The sequence below is a fragment of the Nanorana parkeri genome, unplaced genomic scaffold, assembly GCF_000935625.1.
Source record: "Nanorana parkeri isolate BGI_ZX_2015 unplaced genomic scaffold, ASM93562v1 scaffold1681, whole genome shotgun sequence".
In the NCBI taxonomy this organism is placed as follows: domain Eukaryota; kingdom Metazoa; phylum Chordata; class Amphibia; order Anura; family Dicroglossidae; genus Nanorana; species Nanorana parkeri.
Genome location: NW_017307949.1, coordinates 82,231 through 95,845, shown reverse-complemented (window position 1 = coordinate 95,845; position 13,615 = coordinate 82,231). Strand labels below are relative to the sequence as shown.

Below are 13,615 nucleotides of genomic sequence, written 5' to 3'. Positions count from 1 at the left end.
AAGCTGACAATCAGTGCCATAGTGCAACAAGCATGCTGACAGGAAGCTAGAGCAAAGCGACAATTAGATTAGCTCATTAGCTGCTTTTCCTTTCACTGTCCAGTGGCTGGGGAGGGGACCTGTTAGTAAAAATGAAGCTGCAGCAGAAAACAATCAAGTCGTCTCTCTACTGGACACAACTGTGATGTTGGGCATAGCTGTGTAAGTCCCAAGATAGGATGGTCAGAAAAAAAAAATCTCTTGGCAGGTAAAACAGGCCTCACATGAATCTAATAATACTGTTTATTGATCTATATGCGTGGAGATAAGCTTTAAATGGTAATATGTGCTTTGCCCTTGCTAAAAGGTTTACTTTAATGCTGCAGCTGCATACCTACCTGCCTTTTATGCCCCTCCCACTCTGTTCAGCCTCCAGGGGTGAAAGAAAAGACCTGTCTTGGGTACAAGTGGCTGGGGTTGTCGCAAACACAGAGCTATGGACTTTCCTGTGACAGTGCTGACTTGCACATGTTCTTCCATGCTCAAAAGTACTGGGTATTTCCTTCAACTCACCCAGTTTCTGGGGATTGAGAAGGAGGGGGTTACAGCAAAGCACAGGTTTGCTTTAAGTTTGCACAAATCTGGGGCATTTTGTAACAGATGCATATCTACAGAAGTATTATTGACACTGGATACACAAAATTAATGTTTATTAATCAGAATTTAGTCTATAGTGAGGTACTGTGACAGAGTAAGAGATTACCATAGAATGCTGGCTCCTGGGGGCTTATACGCATCAAATACACAGAATTACGAGCAGTGAACCCAAAGAGCCCACCGGCTGCATCACTGGCACGACTGCAGTACCAGTTGGGGGATGCACTGAGCATCCGATCCGGGCTGCCCATTCTTGTGTCACCTGCAAGGTAAGAACATAATAGAAAATGTCAAAAAGGAAACAACACTAAATGTAGGCAGAAGAAATCAGTACAAAATTGTTCAGTCTTAAGGAAAAACTCTAAGCAACAATGAAATCTGTGATTGAACATATAGTGCTATTCAGCAAATACAGAAAGTTCACTTAAAGTGAATTGATTTCAGAACATTCATGTGACTTTCTAATTGTTGATGCGGTGAAACCGAAGATCGATTTTGGCCCGCAGTGACTAAAATAAATTCGAAGGAGCATGTTGGAAAGTTTTTCAGCACTTGCACTGCTCGCACCCACCTGCGAGACCCTTCGAACCCCTAGTAAGGCCCCGCACAACCCACCTGAAGCCCCATACAGCCCTGCTCAGACACCAGGATACATCAGGCCGCCAACCTGGAGCAACACAGACTATGTCAGTTCATATTATTCTGCTGTATAATGTTTTGCTGGGCTTTGTACTCTATCATTGGAGGTATTCTACATTGCTGTATAATGTATTGCTCGGATTTGTACTCCTCTTTCCTGGTAGTATTCTGCATTGCTGAGATTTGTAGTCTCTCTACAGATTGGAGTCAGTGGCAGAACTACCAGGGGAGCAGCATTTGCAGCTGCGACCAGGCCCTTGTGCTCCACCACTGTCCTAAAATCATTAGTTTGTATTGTTTTAGAAAAACTGTCACATGACACTAAAAAAAACATATTAGTAAATGGTATCTGTGAGTACTTGAGGAAAAGTATCGGTACCATTACTCTGTCTGGAAAAATGGTATTGGTGCATCCCTACATATTAGACTATGGTCCACATACAACGCACATTAGGATATGGTCCACATATTAGGATATGATTCACATACACTGCACATTGGGATATGGTCCACATACACCGCATATTAGGATATAGTATTAGGAGATTGCATGTGTCTAAATAGTATATACATTATTAGGAGACTGTGTGTATATACAGGATATTAGGATACTGTCCATATACACTTTATCAATCAGGCTATCGTCCCAATACACAGCATTGCCTGTATATTAGGATATTCGTATTTACACAGTACATCAGGGTATTGTCCATATACACTGTATTTATCAATCCGGCTATTGTCCCAATACACAGCATTGCCTATATACGCTGTATAGTAGGATATTCGTATTTACACAGTACATGAGGGTATTGTCCATATATAAGGTATATCATTCTATTCTCCATACACACAGATCACATAGTCCATCCTCAGCAGCCCCTCATGCCCTGTCAGCATGGTGTACAGAGTTGAACAGCCTTCCTCTTACCTCCTCTGCAGCAGCCACTCTACACTCCGCCACCTGTCGTAAAGAGCCGGCTGTGCCATGTGAGCGAGCAGAGCGGAGGAGGTGCCGTAAAGCGAGTCCAAGATGGCGGTGGCCATAACTGCGTGTGAGTAGGGGAGAGGGCGAGGGTGTCACAGGGAAGCGGTGATTGCGGGCCGGGGGTCGGACTGAGGGGGTCTCAGACCGTTGCAGAGTCGGATAGTAAAGCAATAGGTGGGGTGTGGGAATACAAATCATATCCCAGCATGGCCCATGGGTCTGCAGGTCAGAGCTCATACTGGGGCTTATGGGTGAAAAGGAAAAAAAATGTTGTTACCCATAGCAACCAGTCCGCGTGGCATTTCTGCAGGCCTGAGGTGAACATAAACCCAAGGAGGGTTCTGGTTGCTAGCGGTAACGTGAATTTCACCAGCTCCCTTCATAGATGAGGCCCAATGGTGACTGACCTTCTGGAGAATGTCTGTTCTTAGGTTGCAATCATACAAAGGTATACACACACATATATATTTTTTTGTATGTATGTAATTGTTAAAAACCACTCTTTTTTTGTTTTGTTTGCCATCTGTGTCTCAATGGGGAGATTTCCCTTCACTTCCTTATTTGTAGACTAAACAGGAAGTGATAGGATATCTTTGCAGTGTGAGGGAAATCTACTCCAAAAACAGTTGTCACAGGAACACCTGTCCCCATGGTAAGATTTCCCCTCTATTCCTGATCTGGTGGCAGCTTAATATTTTTGGATTTACCATCACTTACATTCCCAGTGACATAGATTATCAGGACTGTTAGAGTGAATTTCCCTCTGATGGGTTCTAACCCCTCACCACTCTATTCAGAACTAAAAAAAAAGTTTTGCCTCTCTTTTTCTACTTTAATCAGATGTGTGTACACATGCAATGATCTCTCCAGAAATTCTCTGGAATTTGATTGGCCTCAGTGGGTTACAAAGGGGACATTAGGCATCTAATAAACCCCTAATGTGTCCTTCAAGAAAACCTGTCACCGCCAAAGTGCTATCACTTAGGGGACTTGTGAGCCCTCTATGTGATAGCAAGTTAAAGTTAATAAAAAAATATATATTTTTGAAGTCCCCTTTCCCCATGCATACGCACATACTAACATACACGCATTTAATGCGCCTTCATATGTAAAACAGCTATTGCGGCATACATTTTAGGTATCGCAGCGCATGCCGACGTGAGAGCAATAATTTTAGGGTCAATATTTTACCGTTAACACTAAACTGATGACCTGTAAAAGCATTTATTTATTTACTATTAGGGCCGGTTCACACCACAAAGTCTGCGTTCCAGAACGCACTGGTATGCAAGCCGGCCGGCTCCCTGCGTTCAGGGGCGGAAGGGGGTGTGGCGGTGCATTGAAGTCAATGGCACCGCAGCCACTCCCCCAGCCCACAGTGCGATCGCCCGCATCCGGAACGCAGGCACATTAATGCGATCTGTAGCATGTGGAACGCAGACTTTGTGGTGTGAACCGGCCGCAAAGGTGTTTACATAGCACTGACAATTTACGCAGCGCCTTTACAGACTGCACATTCACATCAGTGTACAGTGTTGCCTATAGACTATTGTGGGTACCGCCGTTTTTTTTTGCTTTTTCACGGGCGCGCACAGTTTTGAAGCATGGCATATTTGGTATCTGTATACTCGGCATAACCTCTATTCTGACTCCGATTGTTGTGATAGAAATATATTCCTTGCTGAGACCTCTATGCCTGGCCTGTATAAGCAGATATACTCACTGCGGACAATCCTTGTCAGATAGCTGAACTCGTCAATACCGATTCATTCAAAAGAGGTGTTTAGTCTTTAACATCAGGGGTACAGCAGATGATAGGAACAACAGATGAATGGTGATAGTATTGTGCGGTCAAAAGATGATGCCTTTCCTATGTACTGTGCAGATTACATATGTGTCCTTGTTACATGTGGCTGTTCACTGTGGCCATGACACAGGAAGAAGGAAGGGGCGTACACTAGGGGGAAATACGTCGTCACATGAGGAATAATTACAGAAAGAAATTTATATTACAACAAAAGGCCACTAGATGGCAGCATAGGATAACACATAGATTTAGCTATGAGAAAATAGTTAGGCAAACCACACTATATAAACTCTAATCTATATAACATTGCTAATATTAATTGAGGCTATGCATCTCATATTCTATGCCCCTGTTGGGGCGGCACAACCTCCTTATTTATATTTTACCAAAAAATTCGGTTCTATACATTGGGTTTGATAAACATTTATGCTAATATCACACAATATAGTCAATTTTAACTCTCGCTGTTATATTCTACAGGGCTTCTGCTTTCTGAAAATCTATCATTCTGGGGGGTTTTAGTCATCTTTAGACCTAAAATGTGTGCAAAAGATGCAAAAACAGCTTTGCCAGTGAAACTGAACGGTGATCACATAATGTGTGTGTGTTGCGGGAGCTCAGGCCCGAGCGCTGTGTCTGTGATAGCCTGGTCTCACAGTATCTGGGTTAAATAGTTTTGGCCGCCATTCAGCCCAGAGGAGCGCCATGTAGGGGATGGCACCAGACTGTTAGTATTACAGGCTTTCTAAAAAAATATTTTTAAAAGGAGATGTGAAGTCCCAGTATATATTATCCTGTTAGAGTTGTTTTTGAGAATGCACTCAAAGCTTACTTGAAAAAAATCCCTTTTATGTAGTGCGTGCTGCCTTCCGTCTGCCCATCACTTTCATCAATGTCCTGGTACCCCCAGTGTGCTTTGCATCTCTTTCCCTGCTGCTTGATGTAATGCAATCTCACTTTCTCAAGACTGCATACCCATAATACATTGCTCCCTGCAAGCAATGATAACGTTGTAGTTCAGAAGGCATGCTTTGCGAGAGCTGGGATTCAAGGCAGTGCATATTCACAAAGTGAAACAATGTCCGTGCATTGAGGAAGTACATCCTCTATAAGGCCTCTTCAATAAGTACGTTTACAAACATCGATTATGGAAATTCAACACGAAGATACAGATTTATTTTGTATTTTTTGACTATAGATACCCTTTAATTTGTGGAGCAACCAGTCAGTGAGCCATCAATGCTAAGCAGGAAACACTGCAGCTAGTGCTGCTCTATATTAATTGTCAGTGATAATCAGCTGTGCTGAAATCCGTCTCCATCCTCTGTAATTCAGAAATCATTACACAGGGTTGCTAGTAGGGATGCACCTATACTCGTGTTTCGGTATGGAGTAGGAGTACAGATGTTTTTCTTTCAGTACTCGCCAATACCGATACCGGAAGTCCCGTTAGGGAGCCAGCTTCTCGGCCAATCAGGAATCGGAGAGTGAGTCATTACCTGCCCCTATTTAATATTATACAGGATTTATATAGCGCCAACAGTTTGCGCATCGCTTTACAATATAAGGAAGACATTACAATTACAATACAATTCAAGACAAGATGGTAAGGAGGGCCCTGCCCCTGAGGGCTTACAATCTAAAAGGCTTCTTGATTGGCTGGTAAGCCAGCTCCATGCCCCCTGGTGCTCCGAGGGGCTTCCCGGCCAATCAGGAAGCCGGGTGGCTTGTAATGACTCGCCGCCCTGGCTTCCTGATACTGGAAGTTCCGGTATTGGGAGCATTTGGGTGAGTATGAGTACCTGTAAAAGCATTTATTTACTATTAGGGCCGGTTCACAAATACTCAGTATCGGCATCGGTGCATCCCTAGTTGCTGGCAATCCTTCCTTGAAGCCAGTGTTGTGTCTTTGACTTGTGACTTGTGACTGGTGATCCAGCAAGCAAACATCTAAGGCAGGATTGAATCTGCTTGGTGACTAGAAGGAACTTCTCAGTACTGACATTTTATATTCAGATTTCTGTACATGAGGGGAGCATCCAGTTGTTGTTTGTGAACAGCTCATCATAGGTGAGAAGTGCTTCTCCAGCGGTTTTCAGATTGCTGACAAGAGACTGTACGCACTATGGGAATGTCTGGATGATCTAAAGACCTGGGAATGCCGGCTTTTATTCTATTTATGTTTATGCAGCACTCTACATACATAGAATCTCTGGGTAGAGGGGTGCAGGAGGTAAGTATAACACCATGATTTACATCCAGAGATCTCCTGCTGTAACATTCTTCTTTGTCACCATTCCTGTCCCTGCGTAAAACCCTGCAGCATGTCAGGGAAGTTCCTTTTACAATGTTCAGAGCAGGTCCTGCAGAGGACACTTGCTCAATGAACCGGGACAAGCTGAGGCTGCTGCACAGCTGTAGTTTCTTGTACAGCAGTCACAGAGGGAAGTGCAAATCACAGCTTTATACTTAGAACTGCCAGGTTTAGATCCGAGTCCTTCTACAAGTGGACCTTTTATCTCCTTTCACTAAAAATCACACCAGGGTTTAGCGCTGCATGCTGATATGAAATCATTAGTTAGACATATTTTTCTTTTACTTACAATGACTGTTTTTCCACTTCCTGATCCTCTTGGGCATTAGTGATGTAATGTGCCCAAGCGTTGCATCCTGGGATGATTATATCACCTGGGAAATCCATCTGCAAAATTTTGCAAGATCTCAGGGAAAGGCATTTTCTTCCCTGAGATAATGTGCATGGTTACATGTTCCAGGAAGTAAAGGAAGATGGAATAATCTGCCCCTAGTAAAAATGGCCACTGTGAGAAGAATGGGGAGGAAAGGAAAAATAATTTATGTAAAGAATACAAACCCGGCAATTATCTGGAAGTATCTGTTTGAAGATTTCTAAAGAGGTCTTTGTTATTTTAAAGATAAGGGTAAAGTTAGTCTTTCAGGGCTTGTTTACACCATATACAGTGCGTTCCAGAACGGTCAGCTACTGGAACGCACTGTATTGCATCCTAGCCGGCTTCCTGCATTCAGGGGTAGGAAGGTGCATTGAAGTCAATAGCCCTGCAGCCATGCCCCTCCCATCCGCAGTGCGATCGCCCGCACCAGAATGCGTGGCACGTCAATGCCTGTGTTCCGGTCCAGTGTGATCTGAAAAAATAGTGCATGCAGCATTTTTACAGATCGCACTGGACCAGAACGCAGCCACATGCAGGAAGCCAGCTGGTTTGCGATACAGTGCGTTCTAGCAGCTAACCACGCTGGAACGCACTGTATATGATGTGAACAAGCCCTAAAGCACACCTAAAGTTAGCAAATGACTTCAGATCTGCTGGTCCTGTTACTGCAAGCTGTATTAGAAATACTAAATATAACTTTCTTTTTTTTTCCACAGCTTTGTGGGGGCCATTATTCCGGATCCATCGAGGGTGAGTAAAGCATCTTTGTTTAACCTGCTACTTTTGGTCTTGTGCTGCAGCTGGGGTACAACCAATTGAAATTAAAGGAGAACTATGGGGTTAGGGCTTTTCCCCATAGTTCTCCCAATGGTAACGGGAGGACACAAACTGGCATCCTCCCGCCACCCAAAGCTCAGTATACCGTGAGCTACAGCTCGCGGTATACTGAGACGCCGCAGCTGGAACGGATCCTCGACAATTCTGTCTGGATCCGCCCAGCTGAGTGACTGACAGCTGGCTCTGCCTATCTAGAGGCAGAGCCAGCTGTACCCTCCCCCGTCCGTTCCGCCAGTTAGCGCTGGAGGATCGGACAGGGGAGGGCGGGAATCCCTGCAGGGAGCTGTGAGTGACAGTCACAGCTCTCTGCAGGATTAGATCGAGAAGTGAGCAAGCGCCGGTATGTGTTTCATTGTCACAGGTCGGCTCAGATTATGAGGCTGAAAATCACTCGCCTCATAATTCTTTAATATTATTGGTAAAAATAAAGTCTCCTCTAAGTTATTTCTAACAAGTAGGATTTTTTTTATTTTTCAAATAGCCACTTTGTCTCTCCTGAGATAGCCGAAGCCCAAGAGGTCTGGAAATCTTATTGCTGTTTTCTTTGATCTGCTGTTGCACCATGGGTTGTTGTGATAGTCACTATGCGGCATCTACCAAAAACTGAAATATTAGTTTGATTGGATTGATCTTTTGACTTTAGACTAAATACAGATTCACTTTGAAGGCTTGTTCACACCAGCAGCCGCGCTCATCCACAGCTTCTGGTGTTTTTGTGCCCGGACAGTGGCGATGCGCTCAATCAAGCTGCATCACACTGTCTCTTTCTTTTTTGTTAGAACTTTATTGACATGCCACAAGTGACATTTCATTAAGTTCTATGGGCTCACTGCAGTGTAATGCAGTTGTACCATGTTTCACTGCGGTGTGCTTTAAAAAAAAAATAAAAAAAAATACTGCACGCCGTGCTGTACTGTTTTTAAGCACACACACCACTGGAACATAGTAACTGTCAACACCCATGACAAGGCAAATTGCCTTGTCTTGTGGTCGGTCTGCACTGGAAAAATCGGCCAGCGCAGCCAGAACGCAGATGGTGTGAATGAGCCCTAAAGTAAAGTTATGTAGTCCCCTTTTTTTTTTTTTTCCTCCTAAATGGTACAGTTCAGAAAGGTACTATACAAACTAGTGATATACCGATACTAGTATCGGCATCGGTGGTGATGCCAAGTATTTGGGCGAGTACTCGCCCAAATGCTCCGATACTGGAACTTCAGGTCAAAGGGAGATTTCCTCCGACTGGCAGTGCCGGGAGGGAACATGGAGCCGGCTTCCCGGCCAATCAGGAATCCGCTGTGGCGGGTAATAACTCACCACCCGGCTTCCTGCTGTTTGGCAGGCTTGATGCTGATTGCCAGCTTCCTGATTGCCCGGGAAGCCGGTTCCATGCTAGCACATGTACCGTTATCGGCACTCGTACTTGATATAGAAAAAATGGTATTGGTGCATCCTTAATACAAACGGTGATACTTCCTGGTATGTAAAGGCGACCCATTAAAAAAAAACCAACAACTCCTCATAAAGGCCCCTGTAGTAGAGGATCCTTTACACACCCCTCTTCCGTGACCCATTTCTCCTACTTTCCCTCTTTCCTAGTACTGTAGCCTACGCAAGACACTGACGTTCTACATTTCTGATTGTGTCAAATGCCTGTGTTTATATATATATATATATATACACACACAACAATTAAAAACATTATGTACAATAAAAATGAATTAATACTTTACATATAAACACTTAAAAATATCTAATGCACAGGTAAATATTACAGCAACAGGACACATGATATATCATGATTTGTACATAACATAGTTGCATAATTGCACCAAAAGATATAACCTCCCAAGACCACTCATTATGACGAACCACAATTCAACTTGGTTCCAATTGTGCCCCAATAGTGTATCTCTTTGTTATTGGTCCTAAATGGGGATGTGGTGCCATATCACTCGGCGGCTCAATACACACTATAAATAGAACTCTGATCCCCATGTCACTACTCAAGACTCAATACCTGAATGACAGGGTTCTTCTCAACGCAGGCTGCTGTATACTTTTGAATCTAATACGTTTGTGCATGGCTCCGCCCACACAGCCATGTCATCCATTCAGAGACCATTCAGAAACACACAGACAGCCATTGCAGAGGGACTTGTATTTCTCAATGTAAGACAAGTGCGGTGATGGGAGGGAGCATCTGCAGGAGCCAGAGCATTGCACCTGCAATCCACTGATCAGAGTTGCAATGCTTTACTGACTCCAATGTAAAAAATAATAAATGCACCATTATTTGTCTTTTGTGGAGGTGTGCAGTTATTTATTTTTTTAAAGTTGGACTTTGCCTCTAAAACTTCACTGACTTCACTGACTTCACTCTCATTTAAGAAATCCGGATGCTGCTGCTATCTGACACTTCTGGGTGTGTTGGGTAGCTAGTCCCCAACTGGGCACTGTGGTTCTTTTTGCCGACTTCTACGGCACGACAGGACTCTGGTATGTAGTGGACAACAAGAGGAACCAAAGCGTCCTGCTGTGCTTTCTATACGCTGGCCCCTACATTACTTCTTTGTTCTGTGGTGATGTAGGGGTCGTTGGGAGGGACCAATGAGCACAGTGGTGGACAAGCAAAGCAACACTTTTGGAAGTATTGCTTTCTGTTGAGTCTTCATGTTCCTGTTACCCTTCATTGTAGTGGTGTTTGGCAGCACGGAGACAGCTGGATAGGTGAGTATTTGATTTAGTTTTATTCAGCAACAGGGCCTACTTTAAGGTTAAAGTTTAATAGAGTATATATTAACAAGCTGTCATATAAGGATGTATTAGTTTATTCCCGCTGCATTGTCCTTTAGGGTGACAGCAGCAGGCAGCATGCTGTCCCGGAGCTGTATCCACACCACTGCTTCTCTGGACAAACATAATTGGGAGTGGAAGAACAGAATTGTGTACCCGCCTCAACTTCCTGATGAGCCTCGAAGGCCAGCGGTGAGTCCAGAACGTGATGCATATGGAACTTTCTGATGTTGTGTAATTAAATTATCTGTTAAAAATCAACTTAAAGTGATATTAAAATCAGAGGTTAAATGCATTCAGTTACCTTCACTAATAACAAAAATGTATCTTATTTGTGTATCACTCAGCTGTAAATCCTCAAATCATCTCTGAATTGGTGCTGACACTGTCCTTCCTTCTGGAGAGCTGTAAAGTAGCCACCAGTCTAAGCTCCCTCCTGTGATGGACTACAGTCTCGCATTTGGTTTACTAAGTTGTATTGAGATTGTAGTTGGGAGCAAGCTTGGTGCGGTGGCTACTTTACAACACACACAGGGACCATGGGGAACAAAAGTAGCCACCCTGCAGGAGGAAGGACAGTGCCAGCGCGAATTCAGAGATGATTTGAGGTTCTTCAGCTGAGTGATACACAAATAAGATACATTGTTTTGCTGATAGTTAAGGTACCCGAATGCATTTTTAAGGTTTAACAACTGAATTTACTGTCACTTTAAATTTAACCTTTCTTCCGCCGTTACTAAAAACAAGAGCATTAGGTGCTTTCTATAACATATGTTGTCTTGCCTTCATAGCAAAACAAAGTTAATCGTCTTTTCTGCACAAGAAAAGTGTCTTGCTTTGTGGCCAAAAAAATATAGGACTTATTTGTGCTTTAAAAGGATAAATCCTAGTTTACATAAAGTCATTTCTCTCCCGTTCATTGAAGGACACAGGGAACAGATCGGAGATCATGTACTGTAGGGTAATATCGCCACCTGCAGGAGAAGGACGCTAGGCACAAAAAAACTAAAGACCAATTACAGCCTAGGGGCGGCCCCTGCCGGTGGCCAAACCCCCCACCTGCTGACAAGTCTCCAGTTTTTTGCCTAGCGTCAGGAGTAAGGAGCTAAGAATTTTCCTCGGTATTCTTACCTGCTTCTTCCTGATTTTTTTCAGAGGATTCTTCTAGCAAGTGTTGTCCGGGCGACAGGCTGGATGTCTCGGATCCTTGGAGTCTCCCCTGGATGACCAGCGATTTGCAGGAATCTCCCTTTGAGCCTCTGCGGGACATTCCGATTCTGACTCTCTCTCAAAAAGTGGCCTTTTTGGTGGCGGTCACCTCGATCCGCAGGGTTTCGGAATTGGCGTCTCTTTTGCTCGTCCCCATTGCTGGTCCTGCATCGGGACAAGGTAGTTCTGCGGCCTCGGCCGTCTTCCTTGCCGAAGGTAGTTTCGGCTTTCCATCTCAATGAGGACATTGTCCTGCCTTCCTTGTGTCCGAAGCCTGTCCACAGGAAGGAGAGGGCACTGCACTGTCTGGACGTGGTCCGCGCCATCCGGGTTTACCTGAGTGCTACGGCTGCGTTTCGGGAATCGGATTCCCTGTTTGTCGTTGCAGATGGCCCCCGGAAGGGCCGGGCTGCCTCGTCGGCTACCATCTCTCGATGGATTCGCGACACGGTCTCTCAGGCGTATGCTATTAAGGGGCGTGAGCCTCCTTTTTCTGTTACGGCCCATTCTACAAGGGCTGTTGGGGCATCTTGGGCTTTTCGTCATGGTGCCTCCGTTTCTCAGGTTTGTAAGGCCGCGACTTGGTCTTCTGTTCACACCTTTGCCAAGTTTTATAAGGTGGATGTTTTGGCATCTGCGGATGCTGGTTTGGGGCGCAAAGTGTTGCAGGCGGCCGTTTGAGGGGATTTTTTTATTTAGTTGGGTTTGTTGTTTCTGTTGGCCCACCCCTCTTTTTTGGTACTGCTCTGTGACGTCCCTACAGTACATGATCTCCGATCTGTTCCCTGTGTCCTTCAATGAACGGGAGAGAAAATAGGATTTTGGTACTCACCGTAAAATCCTTTTCTCTCCGTTCATTGAAGGACACAGGGCCCGCCCCTCTATGTGGGTGTGTACTCCTTTACTGCTTGTTACTAAACTGGAGACTTGTCAGCAGGTGGGGGGTTTGGCCGCCGGCAGGGGCCGCCCCTAGGCTGTAATTGGTCTTTAGTTTTTTTGTGCCTAGCGTCCTTCTCCTGCAGGTGACGATATTACCCTACAGTACATGATCTCCGATCTGTTCCCTGTGTCCTTCAATGAACGGAGAGAAAAGGATTTTACGGTGAGTACCAAAATCCTATTTTTGTCACCTAAATAACGTTACAAAGAAGAAAGCAAATACACACCTCGCCTGCTGCCTAAGCTGCGGACAAATGGCGCTCTGATGAAGAGAAATTGTCCCCTAAAATTTCATTAGATACGGACACTTCTGGAGTGTTAATCTCCAGCATCCCCTGCTTTACTCAGTGGCTTCTCCTGGTGATCCATATGTCACTGCAGGATACAATAGTGACATAGGGATCCACAAAAGGAACCACTGAGCTGCAGAAGAGGACACAGGAGATCAACACTATTTACTCAGGGAGAGTAGCACTCCCTTGTCATGACTTCAGCAGGTTTAGAACAGCAGTGCAGAGATCTGGATTCAGTATGTCGGCATCTGATTTGTTCACAGTGTTCAATTTCAGATAATTTCACAACACGACCAGTAAAATCTTTGTACATTTTTTTTTTCTTAAAGGAGGTATACCATTGCAGGAGGCAGATCAAATACAGCCCAGACAAGTTGTGGTATTTGGCCAAGTTGGTAAGCTGCGTTTATTACTCATCACATAACCACCAAGTATTATACACATCTCTGTATATATTGCCTAAATTATATGTAGTTATTATAGTGAACCTCATAATTCAAGGCCCCCTTCCCCATGCACAAACAATGTACTAATAGACAAAACAAACTAATACATTAGGAGAATTTTATTTTAAAATTGCATTACAGCCCAACTTTCACCCATGGCACCTAGGCAAGACGGAAGTCCCAAATCTTGCAAGCAGATGCTCTAAAACGGTGCTGGAGATTCTTCTTGTAAAAACATATGATTCTCAGCTTTCCCAGGAGATTATTCTTCTAATGTGTGGGGATTTGTGCTTAATGTGGCGTTTTTACATGGGGGGGGGGGGGGGGGGGTGTGAACA

General features: G+C 44.3%; 2 protein-coding genes across 2 annotated transcripts in view; one reads left to right on the top strand and one right to left on the bottom strand.

The window, feature by feature from the left end:
- Nucleotides 1–2,237, bottom strand: part of GEMIN5 (gem nuclear organelle associated protein 5) — a 50,671-nt gene extending 48,434 nt beyond the window's left edge. Inside the window, exons 1-2 of the mRNA XM_018571114.1 lie at nt 2,207–2,237; nt 743–898 (exon numbers count right to left, since the gene is read on the bottom strand). Of these exons, the coding sequence (XP_018426616.1) occupies nt 743–887 (145 nt within the window). The 5' untranslated portion in view covers nt 888–898; nt 2,207–2,237. The remainder of the gene's footprint in view (nt 1–742; nt 899–2,206) is intronic.
- Nucleotides 2,238–13,615, top strand: part of MRPL22 (mitochondrial ribosomal protein L22) — a 26,450-nt gene continuing 15,072 nt past the window's right edge. Inside the window, exons 1-4 of the mRNA XM_018571115.1 lie at nt 2,238–2,330; nt 7,477–7,510; nt 10,450–10,582; nt 13,161–13,226. Coding sequence (XP_018426617.1) covers nt 2,309–2,330; nt 7,477–7,510; nt 10,450–10,582; nt 13,161–13,226 — 255 coding nt within the window. The 5' untranslated portion in view covers nt 2,238–2,308. The remainder of the gene's footprint in view (nt 2,331–7,476; nt 7,511–10,449; nt 10,583–13,160; nt 13,227–13,615) is intronic.